We start from the raw sequence: 21,460 nt of genomic DNA, 5'->3' as shown, positions 1-21,460 counted from the left end.
CAGGGAAGAAAGAGACAGAAACATCAAGCTGTTCCTGTATGTGCCCTTCAGGCATTTGGGGACAGCGTCAGACCCGCTGCCCCGAGGAGGATGGAGAAGAGTCTGCATGGGAGTCACACGGTGTCGATGGTCCTGTGTGAGTGACACAGGGTACCCTGACCCAGCAGAGACATGCTCTTCTCGCTGCAGTGCTGGCCACTGGATGTGACCTGAAAGCACTGCAGATTCACGCAAGACAGAGGTAAAAACTGTGCAGTCAGGTGTTCAGGAAAAACATGCAGGTCAGGCTGTCGTGAGAGAGCAGGCTTTGCATGTAAGAGTACCACGGAGCGGTCCCATCAGGGACCCACAGTACCAAGACTCTGTCATCTGAGTCCCTGGAGAAATCACAGATGAAGACATTGACCTTTCTGGACAATCAGTACAGATAGGAAGCAGCCCTCCCCCAGCACATTGCAGAAAGGGACAAGAATCACAGAACAGGCAACGGGAACAGACAAAGATAAGACGAGACGGATCTTTTGCAAGGAAGTCGGTGTTTCTTAGTTTCTGTTTTTAACTGAAGTTATAGTGGTGACGTGGGTTTGTCAAACCATACAAGGTCAAGGGTTCAGAGTTTGCTTCAGGTTTTCACCAGTTCCTGGGGAAACAAAACAAGTTTATTTCAGATATTGAAGTATGTGCTGTGTTGATCTCCCATAATCCCATTTTCTCCTTTACAAAGTGGGACCTGAAATCCTGCCCTGCGGGTATCAGTGTAGAGCTCATCTGGACAGGAGGACGCACCTGGCCCCGATCCTGGACACAACCCTGACCCTGGTCTTCAGCTGCACCCCGAGCCTCAGTCAAGCCTTCTCACTGAGATCATCCACCAGCCACTCAGAACCTGGTGATGACTCTTCCTGTCACCCGTGGCCATAGTCAGCCTGTTTCTGTCCTTAGAACTGCCCTTGTCTGGTGGCCTCACCTTACTTCCTGCAAAGTGATGTCTCCTTGTCTCCACCCCTCTTCACACCACACCCCCCTCTGCACTCCTGTTTACTGTCTTGTTAGTCTTTCTATGAGGATTGAGTGTGTGTTGATAAGATCACAGGTTCTGGGTTCATCCTGTTTTTTTGACCACAGGCCAACCACACACATGGTTTCCCTAGATTTCAGGCTTCTTTTCTGAGAATGGGTGGAGAGTGATACTGCCCCCAAGGCAGCGGTGAGCACTAAGCCCAGAGCTGCCAGAGCAAATGCTCAGTAGGTGACTCTTAGCAATGTGGTTGTTTTGTTGTGTCCTTTACCCCATCTTTTATTGCCCCCCTTCTTCCTCTCTCTCGAAGTACCCACCCACACCCCCTCAAACACATCTCACCACTTCCTCGCCTCTCTCCCTGTGTGACTGCCCATCTCCTCGAGTATTTCTGCTCCTGATCAACATCCCCCATGTTTAAATCAGTTTCTTCTTCCATCAAGTCTCTCCTTCTGGTTAGACCCTGTGCCCATAGTTCCCAGCCCTTCCCAGCTTCACACTAATCTCCTCCTACAGGTCCTTCCAGATCACCTTTACTGCCGGGTCAGCATTGTCTTTAAACCTGGTTTCTTGACACACTGGGTTCTCGTTCCTCTGTCTTGTTTATTGTCCAATGGTCTCATCAGAGCTGTTCCTCTGAGATCAGGCCCTGGTCAGATGCTCATACCAACACCCTCCCTGCCATTCCATGCTCAACAGTTCTTCCCTGATCCTCAGTCAGACTCAGATCCCACCTCCCGTAATCCTTTCCTAGTAGGAGTTGAGAATTGGATTTTATGTGTTTGCAATAACCTTGTTCAAGGCTTAGTGGGATGTTGGGGAGCTCTTCCTTTTCTTCTTCATCGCTTTCTGGGAAAAAGTTTTTGTCTGGTATCTCTGAAGACAGAAGAAGAGGAGAAGACAATTAGAGATCATCACTGAGAACAGTGACATCATCTTAAATTACAAGTTCAGGAATTTCCAGCCCTTGGGTCACTCAGAGCTCAGTTGATAGGAATTCTCAAAGTAAAGTTCTATCATCCTGTTGACAGAAGAGCACCCACAACAAGGGAGCCCTTACAATTCCTATGCATATTGGAGCCCCTCAAGTCTTAGGATAAAGAAGTCACAGAGAGGTCGTGAGCTTGTTAATCGTGGGACAACATCAAGTGCTCGAGAAAGTGTGTATGAAAATAAATAATGTGCTATTTATCTTAGACTGTGTTTGCTCTGACTGTTCAATCTGTAAGGAACTCCTTGGGAGTGCACCTGTGTAAAAGAGAAAATACTCCAATATTTTAGAGATGTGGCTGCACCACAGAGGGTTTTAGCTTAATTGAGTCAGGGAGGATGAGTGCTTCCCAAAGAGGCAAACAGAGGACATGGAGCAACTAGACAGATGTCCCAGGACCACGCAGATCCCAGGAGGAGGAAGGACACTCTCTGAAGTCACAAGCAGGGACTGAATATAGTGGCACAGGGACCTGGGAGGCTGGCAGAGAGGGAGAACATAGCACCAGCCCAGAGCCTCTGCCTGTAGCTGACCCAGAACACACACGGAGGAAGGAAATCACCCAAACTCCTTGGGTAGGTCTCTGTAGGGAGTCCAGGGAGGAGACAGAGGGAAGCAGTGGGCTCAGATGCCTCAGGGCTGCTGGCAGGGGTACTTGCTGGGGCAAGGCACCTGTGCTTACAAACCTTTACCAGCTCTTTACTGTGTAGTAAATAACCTCAGATTCCTTAGCTTTAGAAGCCACAGCTTTCAATTTATTCCCCTTTGCACCGTCTCACACAGTCTGCTTCTCACTCTGAGATTAATGCCATCTGCCCTTGTTCTGCGGACACACGGGACCTGGAACGCTCTATGCCCGCCCCTGTGGCATGTGCATCCCCAGTTCATACAGCCATTTTTCTTGTGACTTCTCTCTCCCACATTACTTGGAGATCTTGAAACCAAAATTGTGTTAAAAGAAAAAAATTTCTAGGCAAGTCAAAAAAAATTATTGTAGGACATTTTCTTTACCAAAAAACAATTAAATGTATAAAACTATGGCTTCTCAGGAAGTAAGTAGGGAATCAAATGAGTAATTCTGTGTAGTATCAAAAATCATCTCTGGCAGAGCAATAGGTTCTGTGGTTATTTGATTGTTGAATGCATTTATTGTAGAGAAGGACTTAATAAAACCATTTCTTCTATAAGAGCACATTGGACCTTGAATTAAATTTCTTGTTCATTACTCCGAACACCTGATGAAGGTGGCCTCTCTTCCTTGTTACTAGGCCAACACTGGGCTTACAGTTTAAAATGACCAGTGACAGTTGCTAGATAAAGCCTGGGAGGAACTAGATATAAACTATAAGGCAATATTGCTCCCCCTCCAATGTGGTAACCCTTGTATGATGGCTGTCCCTTGTGCTACCCTGAAAGTTATGACTACAAAGTTGTTACACTGGACATTGACTCCCATGAGCATGGCGCTGCTAGGCTAGGGTGGATTTTGTATCCTTAGCTAAGCTGCCATTCGAGGTAAGTGGTAGTCAACTTGGTGGACTGCTCTGTGGACAACTGTAAGGAGTCCCACCGAAGAGCAGCAACTGATGCTGCCCAGTCGTCATATAGTGTTTCCTGTCACTTGTCCTAAGTAATCTGATGCCACTGTGGCTCTGGTAGTCCCGTGAGTCTACCAGCCTCGTTAGGCAGACCTCCAAATGGGTGCTGCACTGTAGCTATTGTATCCTAAACACGTAGAGGCTCACGATTTGTGTGTTTTGTTAACGGTTATATCCCCACAGCCCAGCACGGTGTGTGACCCAGCGTAAGAACTGAAAATATACACGTGAAAAAGAATTTGCCCAAAAGTAGATAATAAAACCTTATTACCATTTTTAAACATTCTATATAAGCAATTTAAACCAGGATAATGCTTCCTGATGACCTTCCTGAAAATTACTTGCAGATAAGATGGGTCAAATGTCTTCTCCAGCTCACTGAGAATATAGTATATGACTGCTTGTAGAGTACTCCATCCTTTATAATTTTCTAGAGATACCTTAGAAATAGCAAATGGGGAAAATATAAATGCAGACATCCAAGTGACAGAAGAGCCCTAGAAAGGGGTTTATTGTTAATGTATTACAGTGTTCCCACCTAGGTATTTCTTCAGGTACTGTTTTAGAACTTCTCTATGTGTATGCTATTAGTGAAACAACTACGGCCCCCTCCTTGAAAATATCCATTAATGAACTGATCTCCTCACTTTTGTACATCAGATGCAGGAAGGGGCAGATGTGAAGAACAACATGGGTTCAAGCTCAGTGACATGTAGCCCTGTCAGACCCTGCCACATGTTTTGAGGAATCGACCTGGTAGGTGGTGAGCTGCTGTTCTGTTGTCAGGACAACTCTTGTCCCTTCCCCAGGACTGACTTAGCCTTGAAGAGCTCAAGGGAACTCAGGGGATAGATTGCACCTTTCTGTGAACTCGGCCATGAAGAAAGCCTGTTCATAAGGAAGGAGACTGACATGTCTGTATTTCCACCTCTGGCTCTTTCTAAAGTTAACCTAAATTCCAAGACTCTAGAAATACTAAAAGAAAAAACAAAAACAGGAACTGAAAAATTTTTGGAAAAACAATATTAAGCATTTTCTTTTCAATTTGTCCTAACAAGACAATTCTCTTTGGATTTTAATGTTCTCAGATCTAAGTATTTAAGTTGATGTTCACTGCCATGAAATGGTGTGTCAATTCTTATTTTATTCAATTAAATCATTAAACTTTGTCATTCATTCTTTAAAATTACATTTAATTCTTAGTTTATGCTATATTGTATATTTAATTTCTCCAAGGCATTATTCACCTAGTTAGACTACCCACTTCAGATAAAGCTTATCTCTAGTACTACTCACCCACCTCTAGGGGGCACTGTGGACCCCTGTTTATTCAGATAAACCAGATTATCTCTAGTTAAGGCCTGCTTTTCTTCTCCCTTTGACCTCAGAGGAACCCTCACAGCAGTACTGGAGAAGACCCTCTATCATAGCAGACTCTTCAGTTACCGAATTGTGCTTTGACTTTTGATTCCAGGACATCTAGGCATAACTTAATTTGAGGTTGGTTTACCAGAATGTGACATAATAAACCTCACTTACTTTATACAGTTCATCGCTGATCAATCTATGGTCACGGAGATATTCAAGGAAAGGAAATGTTGTTTTTATTGCTTCTGAAATCTCTTCCTTATGGCTTTTGAATAAGTTAAGTGTAATGTCATAGAAAAGTCTGTTGTCTACGTTTTGGTCTTCTGCAGCCATCCTAGGGAGAAAAGACACCACGATAAAAGGGTTACCAACTTTATGACACTCTTGTGGAGGCTGTAACATTTTATATAGACAGATGGCTGTGGAGAAGCAATATATATAAAATAAATTGTTTTGAGTAGAAATGAGAACAAACGGAATTGAAGCAATAGACAAAGCTATAATAAAATAAAGCATGGGGGTAAGAAAAACATGTGTAGTATTTAAAAATTCCAGTTTGTTATGATAAAAGCTATTGTAAAGTTAGTTTGTCCTAAACCTATCTGGATGTTTTTATGAAAACGTTTTAAATAGCACCAAAGTGAGATAGAGTAAACAGGTCATCCACAAAGGAATAAGAAACAATAAAATAACTATAGAATCTAACCTTAAAAATGCATCATAATTAACAACTAAAGAAAATAAATCTTAGAAAAATAAAAACAAGGTGCTCCCTCTCTGACATAAAGCAGTTTAGAGAAACACCATCCTGAATTATAAAAGTTGTTCATAAATGTTAATAAGGAGTGGTTTAATAATTATATGATAAAGCATAAACTGAAATTTCACAAGAATATAAATCATTTCTCCTGGGATTTCTGCTTTGTGATAATATGTTGTATATTATTATTATTATTATTATTATTAACAATGTCTGTTCTATTATTGTGTGCAATGAATCTTTTTAGGCATCTGAATGACTGCTATTTCCTGTGAAAGTAAGTGTAACCTGAGTCTGTAATTCTGCTTCTCAGTTGATCATTTTATGGCTCTGAAAAGAATGTTTTAATAGACATTTTGTATTCCTAAAAGTCATGAAGATTCCTAAGCTTCCTTTTTCATCCAGAAGAAAATTAGTGGCTGTTTCTGGTATCCAATATGTAGCAGGGACTAATAATATCACATTACTGTGTCAAATTCTATAAAAACTAGGTTCTTGTTATGAATTGCAGATTGGAAAGAAGCATTTATCTACTCTCATTATAATTGCCACAAAAATCATAATTATAAAATTGGTTTCACAGTGGCAAAGCGATTGGCAGAAAGCAGCGAGCATATGAAAGATTTCAACAATAAAACAGGGGTCACAGGAGCAAAGAGGTAGGTGAAGGATGCTTCCAGTGTTCAGGAAAGCAGCCAGGGTCCCTGCCCTGCGGAATCTTCATGATGGTGGAGATTGAAAGGGAGACACTGTGCTGAAACTAACGTGTTATTTGAAAAACGAAGAACTGGCAATAATCTCTCGATAGTACTCTGACCAACTGGAGCCAGGCACCTCTCAGAGGCAAACATAGCTGATTTCTATCACCCTGTGTTAACGTTGCCTGTAACTGGATTTCACGTATGGAATAGTATATCATGTGTGCTTCTGTGTCTGACTTGTTTTGCTTATCATCCATAGTGTTAGATGATCAGAGTTTGTTCTGGCCTGACCAGGAGGTGGAGCAGTGGACAGAGCATTGGCTTGGGATGCGGAAGACACAGTTTCAAAATTCTTAGGTTGCTGGATTGAGCATGGGATCATAGACATATCCTTATGGTCACTGCTTTGATCCCAAAGGCCGCTGGCTTGAAGCTCAAGGTTGCTGGCCTGAACAAGAGGTCTCTGGCTCAGCTGGAGTGCACCCTGGTTAAGGCACATATGAGAAAGCAATCAAAGAACAATTTTGGTGCCACAAAGAAGAACTGATGCTTCCCGTCTCCCTTCCTGTCAGTCTGTCCCCTGTCCAACACCCCACATCAAACCCAGTCAATCAAAATACTTTCCGACTTTGGGCTGAGAAATATTACTTAATAAATATCTATTCTTTTTTCTCTCTCTCTTCCTTTTTTAATGTGAGAAGGGGAAGCAGAGAGACAGAATACTGTTCCACCCTGATCAGGATCCACCAGGGAAGCCGACTAGGGGGCAATGCTCTGCTCATCTCGAGCCATCGCTCCAATGCTCAGCAACAGAGCCATTCTTTAGCACCTGAGGTGGAGGCCATGGAGCCATCCTCAATGCCTAAGGCCAACTTGCTCAAACCAATCGAGCCATGGCTACAGGAGTAGAAGAGAAAGAAAGAAAGGGGAGGGGTAGGAGTGGAGAAGTAGATGGCTGTCTATCCTGTTTGCCCTGACCAGGAATCAAATCTAGGACAGCCACATGCCGGCTACGCACTCTACCACTGAGCTAACCAGCCTGGGCCAAATATCTATTTTTAATGTTTCTATAAACATTTTTTATGCCTATATATAATCTATCTATCTGTTTTAAAATGCAACTTCATACATGCTCCTAAATTTTTATGCAATTAATATGTTACTCTTTAATTTTTATTTGTTTCCAACAACATCACTTCTTTGTCCATCCATATCACTCTATCCACACCTTCTATATAACCCATTTTAATGTCTGTGCACGTATTCTCCCTTAAATTCTTTGTAGGGATTTAATTTCATCTACCTATATTTATAACTTCATCATTAATTTTTCTACATTATATGCCTCTTTTTCCTACATCACATATGTTTTATATATTAATATCATGAAAAGATTTTCTAACTCATTTAGTATGGTTCAAGTTCATCTATCTATTTACCTATCTATCTATCTATCTCTATATTTTTATCCGGTGAATGACTAATATTCAGCAACACACACACATTATCTTTAAAAACACACTAGGATCAATTCCAGGAAAACAGAGAAATAAACCAGTAATGATGAAGACACGAAAATCAAAAACCAGTATAGCTAACCCAGGAGATAGTAAAAAGAAGTAGATGATGGCAGCTAGCAGGGGACCAAACAGGTCAGATGAAAACAGGTGATGATTATAACATAGAGGTAATTGGAATGAATGACAGCAATGTCACAGGGATGTGAAGAAGAAATTAAAAATACTCTGTTATAAGGCACCTGCGCTCTAGATGAAGTGGTATCAAATGCTTATTATGACCTGTAGGCAAACACTAAAAATATTTACAAAGGTGTGAAACTGATATGTTAATCAAAGAATGAGATGAAATCATGTAGTTGCTAAATGAATCCAGAGGAGGCAGAAAAAGAGGCACAGGGGAAGAAACAAAGAAGAAATACAAGGAATAGAGGGGAGTTACAAACCTGACGGATGTTAATTCACATACTAATAATGACTTGCAATGTCAATGGTCTTAATACTCCAATTAAAAAGCAGAGATAGTTAAAGAGACTGAAAATTTAAAAACTGTATCTTGTCCAGGAAATAAATCTTTGAATGAAAAGACTTATGTTAAAAATGGAGACCGAGATATCATGCTGACACTATTCAAGATATAGATGGAGTAGGTATATTATTTCCAGACAAAGAAGATTCAGAATAGAAAAATTAGGAAGGAGAAATAAGGTATTATACATGAAAGACGGGTTTGTTTTCCAAGAAGATGTGACAATCTTTAACCTGCATTTACCTACATACATAACATCAAATAATGGAAGATAAAAATGAGAAGAACTACAAGTAGAAATGAACAAGGGCACTGCTAGAGTTTGATACTTCAATACCTCCTTTAGTTCTAGCAGGGTAAGAATCAACAAAGATATAGTTCATTTGAACATTACTGTCAACTAACATGATATATTTGGTATTTATAGAGCACTTCATTCAGCAACATTGAATTACACACAGTCCAGATGACAGGGAAACTCACCTTCATCAAGTAAGACCAATTTCTGGATCATAAAACTCAGTTTAGCATAAAGAATAGAAATCATGAAGAGTATGTTCTCAGACAACAAAGGAATGAAACTATATAGAAATCAGTAACAGGGAGATAGATTAAAACTCTTCAAATATTTAGAGATCAAAAACTACACGTCTAAGTCACATGAGAGTAATAGAAAAACTCTCAATAAAAAATTTTAAATCATTGAAATAAATACAATTAAACATACAATTTATCAAATTTTGGTGATGCAGAAAAAGCAGGGATTAGTGGGAAATGTATACCTTGAAATACATATATTAGAAAATAAATATCTAAAAGAAAAATCTAAGTTCCCCATGTAGGAAACTAGAAATAAAAGATAACACAAAAAAGAGAAATCTAAAAGTAATATAGAAAAAAGAACATAAAATGAAATTAATTTCAAAGGAATAAGTGAAATTGAAACTAAGATAATCACAGAGAAAAATCTACAATACCTCTTGTTGGTTCTTGGAAAAGATTAGCAAAATTGATAAACTTTTTACCAGGCTAATAAAGGAAAAAGAGAAAAGACACAAATTACCATATTAAAAGTGAAAGTGGGATCATCACAACTGATCGCAGGTTTATTCAAATAAAAATCAAAGAAATCTATAAACAAATCTATGCCAACCAGTTTGATCCCGTGTTATCTAGGCCCTACTTTGTTTCAGGTAATCAACCTCATTACTTTAGCTGACTAACCGAGAAGAGGGGAACCACTCAGATGTGGAAGATATCAAAATCTGGAGGTTCCATGTCTTGTATATAAAATTGCTATTATTCAGTAAAAACTAATTACTATCAAAAGGTAGAACTATTGGATAAAACCAACAGTAAAAAGACATAATACAGGCTAGAGCTACAAGTGAGCACACAAACATAATGATTAAAATTCACAAGGAAATAAATGAAAAAAGAGAAAAGAAAATTTCATTAGAGAATAGAAATGCACAGAAAATAATCAATGAATATTTCAAAGCTGAGAGATACAACGTCTTAAATTAAGCTCAGTGGAAGTATTTAGCAGAAGATTGAATTATAAACAAGATGTAATTAGTGAATCTGCAAGGTGGAAGTTTGTCAGATCAACTGAAGATATCCAACTAATGTTCAGTAATGTTCAAATGGAATATTCAATATTAGTGCGAGGGATATGTGAGACGGAGCCAGCAGTATATAAGTTACACTATGAGCTTTAGAAAAGGAAGGGGAGCTGTTGACGGGAGGGCGGAAGGACTATTTGAAGAGTATTGTCTGAGGAATTTTCAATACAAATGAAGACATCAACTCACAAATTTAAGAAACTCTGACAATCCCAACAGAAGAAATACAAAATGGAAAAAACAAAACAAACAAAATGTCGAGACACATCACAATAAAATGCTAACAGAAAAATCTTAGAAACAATCAGAGAAAAACTTCATGAACCACAACCGAATTCCAAGCCACCATCAGAGAGCTGACCATGAATCCACGACCCCCACAGTCAGCGACCACAGTCTGAGGTGCAGTGGGGAGCGCGTAACAAACCCAGTGCACTCAGCCTCCACATGCGACTTCGCTTTCTGTGGATAAAACGTGAAAGCTGGAAAAAGCACTTAACTGTTATGAGTGAAAATGCTCTAAGGATTTATTATGCAAAAGCCAAGGGGAAGGAGAACAGGGAGTTGTGGGAGCACAGAAGCCCCTTCTGACGTCAGGGCATTTGCTGATCCCAGTGAATCAGATCCTTGGGTTTGATAAACCTCACTGCAAGAGGGACAGAAACTGAGTCCAGTCCACGCAGGGCGGAGAGCCCAGCGGGAGTCCAGACCAGGCCAGTGAGGCGTTGTGTTCCCGGCGGCAGCAAACAGAAATCCTTTCCAAAAGCTCCTGCCTTCACTGCAGGCCTACATTTCACCCCAAACATCACAGGAAATGAAACTGGGTGTGAGTACACAGAAACTCTATCTTCACAGCTCTGCTGCAAATGTAAAATTATTCCAAAACAATTGTTGATTTAAAAAAAATCTCTGTGGAAACAGCAAAAACAGTCAGGAACACCTGGTCCACTGAAAATATCAGAAGTCAACTACACAATTTCTTTACTCTGTGCAAGTTTCCATATGAAAACAGACCATCTACAGCAAAGACCATCCCTGATGGTACCGGAGGAAGTGTTCCCTGTGGGACTGAGCTCAGGAAGACAGGTCACTATCAAACTGTGGTCACCACATACTGGAAGTCCCGGCCAACACAGTAGGGTGAGGGAAACAGAGAACAAGTGTAAGGACAAGGGATAATGAAGAGACAAAATTGTCACTATATATATACATTGTATAAGTTTACATATATCACCTTGTAAGTTATTGAAATCAGAAAGTGGAAACGGTTAAATTTGTTTTTATATCTTAGTAGCAGGCAGGTAGAAAGTTGACTTTAAATTATGCAGATTTAACAGCATAATGGATCTATGAATAAATCTAGCATAATGAGTATAAAACCTCTAGGGAGAAAGCTGTAAAGCTATTAGAAAACATTTTAAATTAATATTGATAATATACATGTGCCATATTCATGAGATAGAAAACACAATATAAAAATGTCAGTTCACTTCTGATGGCTGCACAGATTACTTGCAATCCTAAAAAACATCGCAAAACGATTCTGACAGGCTGACTTGGAGATGCAAAGGGCTGGGACACTTTGATGGAGGAAGGAGGGTGGGACGAGGTACACCAGATGTCAGGGCGCACACGGAGCCGTGCTCACTGTGACAGTCAGTGTGACAGGAGGAGAGGCTCTCCGGGCAGGGACGGAGCAGAGAGCCCGGGGCAGCACCACAGAGCAGAGGGAAATGGATGGCAAACTAGACACTGCGTCTCAGAAACACCGACAGGAAGAAGGTGGGGCCTTCAAAGTGAGCCTCAGATGCCCAGATATTCAGTCTCAGACACCTAAAGAACGAATCCCCCCCCTCCCCCGTGAAGGTGGTGCCAACGGGGCAAGGGAAACTGTGGGTCAGAATGAGTGAGGGACCAGGCGCCAGGACAGGTGCAGGGCAGATGCTAGCGCAGACAGCAGACTGCGGACAGGCCAGTCTGGGAGATAGCCCAGAGGTCGTGGACGACATCCCAGAAACACCTGATCCCACACGAACACTTATGTAATAAAGGGACAGTGTGCAGGAGGGCTGATAGAGAACAAAATGTGGTGCCTGACCAGCGGTGGCGCAGTGGATAGAGCATCGGACTGGGACGCGGAGGATGCAGGTTCGAGACCCTGAGGTCGCTGACATGAGCGCGGGCTCATCTGGTTCGAGCAAGGTTCACCAGCTTGAGCCCAAGGTCGCTGACTTGAGCAAGGGGTCACTGAGTCTGCTGTAGCCCCCCTGTCAAGGCTCATAGGAGAAAGTAATGAATGAACAACTAAGGAGCTGCAATGAAGAACTGATGCTTCTCATCTCTCTCCCTTCCTGTCTGTCCCTATCTGTCCCTCTGTCTGTCTCTCTCTGTCTCCGTAACAAAAACATTAAAGAACAAAATGTGGTTAAAGTCGAGCCTACAGAGCTGTTGAGGGAAGCTGAGAGTCCCGTCCTTCACCCACCCATGCCAAAGAAACAATAAAATTTTCAAATAAGAAATTATAAGAATCAAAAAAGCCAAAATAAAAGTAATTGTCATGGAGAAAAAATTGGAGACAACCATTCCGAACAGAAAGTAAAAAAACTAAAAGGATGAAAATATTAAGGAGTAGATAAAAGTATAAATGTTAAAGTTGCATTAATGAAAAAATAATTTTGCCCAAAATTTGAAGAGTGAAAACTTTATAGACATGTTGGAGAAGGAACGATCTTTGAAATACAGGTAGGATCAAATCTGCCATCTTAACGAACACAAGAACTATGTTTAAAGCGAGTGCACGTGAAAATCACCCGCAGAGCTTTGCACTGCTTTCATGTATTCATAATAACCAGGTGTACCTACCCTAGAAAATCAATATGGCCAGTCTATACTGTAAATTTCCAGCTTTATTTATGATAGAAGTCACCATAAACCAAGTAAAAGACAGAGAAGCATATTTCTAAAGTTCAGACTACGGAGCAAACTCTCCCTTATTAAAGCAAGGGCAATCACCTCAACTGATAACACTGGCCTAAAACAAAACAGCCATTCGGAGAAGAGTTGATTCAAATGGCCAATAGACACAAAGACCTGTTCAACATTTCATTCAAATCAGCGACATGCACCTGGTCCTGTGGCACGTTGTGAAGTCCGGGTGGGCGGAGATGGCTCTTCAGCAATGCTAGGAGAATATAGTGCTTCAGCCATTTAAAGGACAGTCGGGCAGGATCTATAGACAGGTGAGCACTATTACCCTCCCTGATGTCACACTGCGGTGTCTAAAACTAGACAAATACTTGGGTAAACGCAAGAACAAAGAGGTATAAACCTGTTATCAGCACGGCTTAGGGAAAACGGAACCACTGGAAAATACACAGATGTCAGTCAATAGATGGGAGGATGGTGTAAACATTATTGTGTGTGAACCCCATACAGTAGGACACAGGCAGTGGAAAGAGAAGACTCATGTGGTGATGAAAGTGAAAAGGTTTCTAGCCCTTTTCTGGTTAGAGTAGAAGCCATTCCAGAACAGGACATCACCGCACACATGAAAACACTCAGCCTGCACTAGTCTTGTCATCTTGGTCCTTCCCTTTTCTTTTATTCCCTTACATCAAGATCCCTGGAGAAGGAGCATGACCCCAGCTGGAGATGGGAGAGGCCGGAGCTGACTGTCCCCAGGTCAGGGAGGAGACCAGGCACCCAGTGTTTGAAAATCAGTCATCTGTTTGCCTTGAATCCTATATTTTCTAAAGTACCCTCTTTGAAATGATCCAGGGTGAAGGCAGAGGAGGCTAGAAAGAAACGAGAGGGTTCAGAGCTCATGAGAAAATGACAAATCTCTGCCTCAAAGCAACAGAAAAGAGGGACAGGTCTGCCCGCTGAACACAGGTTGGAAGACAGGAGTCCTGAGTGTTGTGGCAGCTGCACTCACACCAGCAGCTGTCCCTCTGCAGGTTAAAGCTCAGATTTCCTCATTACCTATCCCTGCATTTCAGTACATTGCACCTGAGTGTACTTGTAAAGCAGGACTGAGGTCAAGGTTGAGACGAGTGTCTAAAGACAGACATTCAAGAGAAAGTTAGAGGAAGGGAGACAGAGACTGACCTGGTGCTGAGGTCGCCTCCTCCACTGGTTATCTTTTGGCTCAAGGCCCAGCCTGAACTTCTGATCCTCTGGTGTCCTGATTCTGGTAGCACTGTGGCTGCCCAGCCCTGAGCAAGTAGTTTTGAGTGAACTCAACCAGAAAGGGATCCACCCAAATGACGAAAGAGAAGTGAAACTAACGTTCTGTGTGCTGTGAGATGCTGTCTCTCCCCTCCAATAGCCCTACAGTCCTTCTCAGCATCCTGACCTGTGGCAGCAAGAGGGCGGGACAAGGACTGAAGAGACCTGGACAGCCAAGAAAGGAGAAGCCCAGGGGGACCAGGACCAGCCCCCAGGGAACCTATTGTTTGTGCAGAGACGTCTAAAACATCTTGTGAATCCACTGTCTTCAGCTGCTGCCACCTCCTAAGAAGGTCTTGAGCTGACATGAGGTGAGGGGGAACTCCATGTGGCCCAGGACCTTGTGGAGGTGACTGTGAGGGAAAGAGGGAAAGACAGAAACTGCAGATCTTCAGCCAGGACATAGAGAACTCAGAGCCAACCAAGTGGGTCCTGGGCTATGGACATGGGCTGGAGAAGCAAACATTCTCTCCAGCGATGGATTCCACATAGGCTCCAATGAGGCCAACCTTCTCCAGCTGTGGTTAAGTGTTCTCACCCAATTACACTGAGGACACAGGGGAAAGTTTACCTTCCCTCCAAGTCTGTTCTTTGTTTTCCCCAAAGGAGTGAATATCAATCTCCTAGGGACAGATTCCACACACTGATGAGCACATCCGTGTCCCAGGGCCGCACACAGGGGTGTCCACTCCCCCTAGACCAGTGAGCTGAGCCTCTCCCGGGCACAGCTGTCCTCTGCTGCTGGCCTCCATGGGACTCATGGTGCAGACAGCGTAGCAGAGCCCACAGCTGTCCTTTCTCGTGTCCCCTCTCCTCTGTTCTTGGGCAGCAGGCAACCAGTTCACCATCGTAGCAAGTGTTGGTATTAATGTGCCAGCTTTTCCTGGGTCTGCTGTGAGTCCCCACCATCAGCACGTGAATGAGAGGCTGACAGCAGTCGCTGGGTGGGCAGTCCGCAGGGGCCGGCCTCCCGCAGGGCACTCTCACCCTGGGGCTGCCTGACCTGAGGGAAGGACACGTCCCTGTGGGTACAGAGGAAGCTGGGGACACTGCACCCTGTGGACAGCAGTGTCCCTGAGGAGTCAGGAGTCCCCTGTGGACAAACACGGTTTCCTTAATACAGAGAACAATTTCGGACCCTCGTGGATTAGGAACCAGACTGGACCATCTCAGAAGCAGGCTGAAGCCCTAACAGTGCTGCTGGACTGAGGACTGAGGTGTCACGTGGAGCACAGGACACGCCAAGGGGACGGGCTACCTCAGCGTCACCAGGAGCAGCTGCCCTTCAGGCCCCAGTAGCGGGCTGTGTCTCCACCTGGGAGACCCTGTGGGGCCAGGTTTGTCCCTGAGACTAGACAGACAGTCCAGGACCTGACAGTTCTCAGCAGGAGAAAGCGGCTGCAGCAGCCCCAGCAGCCCCTGGGCTAGAGGATGGAGACCCGGGCACCGCTGTGGGTGCAGAGAGGCAGGGGGAGGGGCCATGGGGCCTCACTGGGGACACTCAGGCCCTCACCCAGGTCCCCTTCTAGGAGGTGGCCCCTCAATCAGCAGGACTCCTGGTCCCCGGCCCCCCTTCTCTCTGGGGAGACGCTCAGGCGGGGAGTCTGTGATGGGGAGTCTGCTCTGGGGGGTCTCCCTGGGCTCCCCCTGCTGTGGAGGCCAGGGCTCTGCGTTCCTCTGAGCTCAGGGGCACAGGGACAGCGGGCGGCTAGCGGTGTGTGTGGTTGGTGGGGGCAGCCTGAGCCTTGTGTCTAAGCCGCATTCTGGCGTCCGGATTTGAGTGTCCTCTTTTGGCACGTGTCTAAACTACAGTATGTCCACTGATTCAGCTTCTATTAGGAAGAGAGTTTGTATTTTTAACCCCATCTCTGTCTCAGTCTTTGTCTGTCAGTTAGTGTGAAACTTAGGTGGGGGCCCTGGCCGGTTGGCTCAGTGGATAGAGCGTTGGACCAGCCTGCAACTGTCCCGGGTTCGATCCCTGGTCATGGCACAGAAGAGAAGCCACCATCTGCTTCTCTTCCCCTCCCTCTCCCCCTTCTTTCTCTCTTCCCCTCTTGCAATCAGTGGCTCCACTGGTTCCAGCGTCAGCTTCGAGTGCTGAGCAGAGCTTGGTAGGTCCGAGCACTGGGCTGGGGACATGCTATGAAGGACTCAGCTGGGCATGGCCACTTCTGTGCTCTGAGGTTCTCGTATGTGCCCTGATTAGGGATCACACCTGCAAGCTCTTTAATTTCAGGACAATGACCTAACCAAGGAAATAGTAGTTCGTTTTGTTTTAAATTTTTATTTATCGATTTTAGAGAGAGCAGAAAGGAAACAGGGAAGAAAGAGACAGAAACATCAAGCTGTTCCTGTATGTGCCCTTCAGGCATTTGGGGTGCAGCTCCAGACCCGCTGCCCCGAGGAGGATGGAGAAGAGTCTGCATGGGAGTCACACGGTGTCGATGGTCCTGTGTGAGTGACACAGGGTACCCTGACCCAGCAGAGACATGCTCTTCTCGCTGCAGTGCTGGCCACCACTGGACATGACCTCAAAGCACCGCAGATTCACTCAAGACAGGTTCGAGACCCCGAGGTCATCCACTTGAGCGTGGGCTCATCTGGTTTGAGCAAAGCTCACTAGCTTGGACCCAAGGTCGCTGGCTCAAGCAATGGGTTACTTGGTTTGCTGTATCCCCACGGTCAAAGCACATATGAGAAAACAATCAATGAACAACTAAGGTGTCGCAACAAAAACTAATGATTTATGTTTCTCATCTCTCTCTGTTCCTGTCTGTCTGTCTCTGACTCTTTCTCTGCGTCTCTAAAAATCAATCAATCAATCAATCAATAAAAAGACAGAGTAGAAAACTGTGCCGTCTGGTGTTCAGCCAAAACATGCAGGTCAGGCTGTCATGAGAGAGCAGGCTTTGCACGTAAGGGCACCACGGAGCGGTCCCATCAGGGACCCACAGTACCAAGACTCTGTCATCCAAGTCCCTGGAGAAATCACAGATGAAGACATTGTCCTTTCTGGACAATCAGTACAGATAGGAAGCAGCCCTCCCCCAGCACATTGCAGAAAGGGACAAGAATCACAGAACAGGCAACGGGAACAGACAAAGATAAGACGAGACGGATCTTTTGCAAGGAAGTCGGTGTTTCTTAGTTTCTGTTTTTTTATTTTTAGATTTTATTTATTCATTTTAGAGAGGAGAGAGAGACAGAGAGAGAGAGAGAAAGGGGGGAGGAGCAGGAAGCATCAACTCCCATATGTGCCTTAACCAGGGAAACCAGGGTTTTGAACCGGCGACCTCAGAATTCCAGGTCGACCGACGCTTTATCCACTGCGCCACCACAGGTCCGGCTAGTTTCTGGTTTGTTTTTTTTTTTTTTTTTTTGTATTTTTCCGAAGCTGGAAACTGGGAGAGACAGTCAGAGAGACTCCCGCATGCGCCCGACGGGGATCCACCCGGCACGCCCACCAGGGGGCAACGCTCTGCCCACCAGGGGGCGATGCTTTGCCCCCCCAGGGTGTCGCTCTGTTGCGACCAGAGCCACTCTAGCCCCTGGGGCAGAGGCCAAGGAGCCATCCCCAGTGCCCGGGGCCATCTTTGCTCCAATGGAGCCTCGCTGCGGGAGGGGAAGAGAGAGACAGAGAAAAAGGAGAGGGGGAGGGGTGGAGAAGCAGATGGGCGCTTCTCCTGTGTGCCCTGGCCGGGAATCAAACCCAAGACCCCTTGCATGCCAGGCCGACGCTCTACCACTGAGCCAACCGGCCAGGGCTAGTTTCTGTTTTTAACTGAAGTTATAGTGGTGACGTGGGTTTGTCAAACCATACAAGGTCAAGGGTTCAGAGTTTGCTTCAGGTTTTCACCAGTTCCTGGGGAAACAAAACAAGTTTATTTCAGATATTGAAGTATGTGCTGTGTTGATCTCCCATAATCCCATTTTCTCCTTTACAAAGTGGGACCAGAAAACCTGCCCTGCGGGTATGAGTGTAGAGCTCATCTGGACAGGAGGACGCACCTGGCCCCAATCCTGGACACGACCCTGACCCTGGCCATCAGCTGCACCTGAGCCTCAGTCAAGCCTTCTCACTGAGATCGTCCCCCAGCCACTCAGAACCTGGTGATGACTCTTCCTGTCACCCGTGGCCATAGTCAGCCTGTTTCTGTCCTTAGAACTGCCCTTGTCTGGTGGCCTCACCTTACTTCCTGCAAAGTGATGTCTCCTTGTCCCCACCCCTCTTCACACACCCCTCCCCCCCCCTCTCTGCACTCCTGTTTACTGTCTTGTTAGTCTTTCTATGAGGATTGAGTGTGTGTTGTTAAGATTACAGGTTCTGTGTTCATCCTGGTGTTTTTTGTTTGTTTGTTTGTTTGTTTTTTTTTTTTACCACAGGCCAACCACATTCATGGTCTCCCTAGAGTTCAGTCTCCTTTTCTGGGAATGGGTGGAGAGTGATACTGCCCCCAAGGCAGCTATGAGCATTAAGCCCACATCTGCCAGAGCAAATGCTCAGTAGGTGAGCTCTTGGTGATAGGGTTGTTTTACTGTGACCTTTACGCCATCTTTTACTGCTCCCCCTTCCTCGTCTCTTTGAAAGTACCTTCCCTGTCGGGAGCCGATCCACTAATGCTGGCTAACTAGGTCACAGCAGAAGAAGATCCACAACTGCTGGTTGACAAAGTCACAGCAAAAGAAGATAGAGTCACCGCAGTAAAGACCAACAGCTGCGGGTTGACAAAGTCACCGCAAGGAAAGGCACGATACTTCCCCCTTTAACTTTTTAAATTAATCTGGCCTTATATCCCCCCTTTTTTCTGGGTGTGTGCTATTAATTATGGCACAGGGATAATAGTACCGTGCTTTCCCTGTAGATTCATAGTGATTTCTTTGGAAATGAGACAGAGGGTGTGAGTTCCACAGAAAAGCCTGTAAGCCCCTTGAACTGGGCTCATAGACATAAGAGACTGGCTATGATATCCTTCATAAAGGGTTAAGTTTGTAGGAGAATTCCTTCTTAATCATGTTAAAAAGAATAGTTTGTGACTTGTGAATGGTTAGGAGGCAGTGGCTGTGCACAGAGCACCCTTAGGCCTTCACTTAACATTTTTTCCTCCCTAGCCTTTTCATGTGATAAAGTAGAGAAACATTCCTTTCTTCCTGCTTCTTTGATCTGCAAATAGTGGTATATTCTGAGAAGAATAGAGTCAAAACTTAACTAGTGTTTAAATATAATAAATAAATAATATTTGATTAGACAATAGTATCTTAGGTAAGGTATAGTAGGATGGCCCATTGTGGCCTAGAATGAGAGCATAGTCAGCAAGAAAAGTGTTTTACTAAGAGAATTGTCTTTTGACTAAAGGCAATTGCTAGGCTTTCTCAATGAGAAGTTCTCATGAGATTTAAAAATGTAGGGAAATCCATGGAATGTCTTGTGTTGCTGCTGGGCTATCTTGCAAGTGCACTCTGCATATCTTTGGATGAAAGCTATTCTTGATGTTATGTTAATTTCTATAGAGGCAAGCCTTTTAGAACTAATACTCTAAAAGCTTTTACTGATGTTGTTATCGTTATTCAAGTTATTTTGTATTTTGAATGATTTGCTACCTGACTTGTGACTCATAGATGTAAATGAACTGTTATCCGGAAACATGAAAACATAGTGAAACAAAAGTAATAATTAACACCATGTGATTGTAACTCGGTGTGCATGTATAAAAAGGGAGCTATACTAGCATTTGGGAGAGATGCCTGGCAGTAAATGCTAACTGGAGAATAAAGAGAAAGAAAAGAATTCGGCTCTCTCACTCGATTTCGCCGATGCCGTCTCTTCCTGTGGGACCCCTGGATCCCCCCCGGGGCTGGACCCCGGCATTTGGCGCCCGATACAGGGACCTACAGGTAATCCCCCCTCGTTGTCTCGGGACGGCTAGGACTCCACTCAGGGTGCTGCAGACCCCCCTGTAAGAAAGACAGGGTGAGGATAGGTGGAGAATTTCAGAACTTAAGATTTTGAGAAGTCATGGGCCATACTGAGTCTAAAGAAAGAAGACTCTTTATAAAAGTCATTAAGTATACACTTTCTAAAAAAGGAGTTAATGTTTCCACTAAACAAGTAGCTCGTTTTATGAAATTCGTACAAAAATGTTCTCCATGGTTTCCAGATGAGGGAACGCTTGATTTCGAGAAATGGGTTCAAGTTGGAGAAGATTTAAAACTTTATTATGAGATACATGGACCAGAAAAGGTTCCAGTTGATACATTTGCTTTATGGAGCTTGATTAAAGATGCCTTAAATCCAGAACATGAGATGCATAGACTTTCTAAGGCAACTGCTCCTCCAAAAGAAGAGACTCCGTTAATTAGAAATAGAAGGCAGTCTCAAGATACTACAAATCATGCTATGGCCTCTTTAAAATTAAGTAAACATCAGGATGATAGTGAAAATCATTTATCTCCAAAAGATGAGGCTGAATTAGAAGATGAGGCAGCTAAATATAATAGGGATAATGAGGATTGGAAGTCAAAAACAGTCTTGCCCATATTATATCCCTCCAAGACTGACAAAAAGGATGAAAATAAGGCTATTAAAATGTCTTTGCCTCTACCAGTACAATCACCAGATGTTAATGAAAAGAAAAAATCATCAGGGTTAACAGGGTTGCAGAAGGCAATTCAAGCTTCTTGCGACCAAGGGGAAACTGATTTGGCATTATGTTTCCCTGTGGCTGTGGCTGGTGAATTTGATGAGGAGGATCCTACATGGGAGCCGCTTTCTTATAAATTATTGAAAGAGTTGAAAATGGCTTGCAGTCAATATGGACCCACCTCTCCTTATACTATGTCTTTGATGGAAACAGTTTCTCATAATTGGATGACTCCTTATAATTGGGAACAAGTGGCTAAAGCTTGTTTATCTGGAGGAAATTATCTCCTTTGGAGAGCTGAATATGAGGAGCAAGCTAAACAACAGGCAGTTAGGAATCGGAGGACACATAATCCTGTGATTAGAGAAATGATTACGGGAGAAGGAGAATTTGCTGATGTTAGTGAACAGTTAAAACTTTCTAAACCAGCTTTGATACAAGTGAATAATTGTGCTATATCAGCTTGGAGAAAGTTGCCAGCTTTGTCT

The 21,460-nt window shown here is 43.9% G+C and overlaps 1 protein-coding gene across 1 annotated transcript; it reads right to left on the bottom strand.

Annotated features, from left to right (window-relative positions):
* Nucleotides 1-13: 13 nt before the first annotated feature.
* Nucleotides 14-14,339, bottom strand: LOC136378437 (nuclear body protein SP140-like protein). The gene is made up of 5 exons (XM_066345380.1): nt 14,215-14,339; nt 5,147-5,309; nt 3,879-4,047; nt 1,811-1,894; nt 14-640 (listed from the first exon to the last, which is right to left on the bottom strand). Exons 2-5 carry the CDS (start codon nt 5,306-5,308, stop codon nt 603-605), a joined length of 453 nt encoding a protein of 150 aa, XP_066201477.1. The 5' UTR covers nt 5,309; nt 14,215-14,339; the 3' UTR covers nt 14-602.
* Nucleotides 14,340-21,460: the final 7,121 nt, after the last annotated feature.

The sequence above is a fragment of the Saccopteryx leptura genome, chromosome 7, assembly GCF_036850995.1.
Source record: "Saccopteryx leptura isolate mSacLep1 chromosome 7, mSacLep1_pri_phased_curated, whole genome shotgun sequence".
NCBI lineage: Eukaryota > Metazoa > Chordata > Mammalia > Chiroptera > Emballonuridae > Saccopteryx > Saccopteryx leptura.
This window is presented reverse-complemented; position numbering and strand designations above follow the sequence as displayed.

Excerpts from the sequence above, each read along its gene's own strand:
- LOC136378437 (XM_066345380.1), bottom strand. The coding sequence starts at position 5,308 with ATGGCTGCAGAAGACCAAAACGTAGACAACAGACTTTTCTATGACATT. Across the intron at positions 4,048-5,146 it reads TCAGCGATGAACTGTATAAA|GTATCTCTAGAAAATTATAA; the intron begins GTAAGTGAGGTT and ends GCTATTTCTAAG. Across the intron at positions 1,895-3,878 it reads ATATAGAATGTTTAAAAATG|AGATACCAGACAAAAACTTT; the intron begins GTAATAAGGTTT and ends TTCTGTCTTCAG.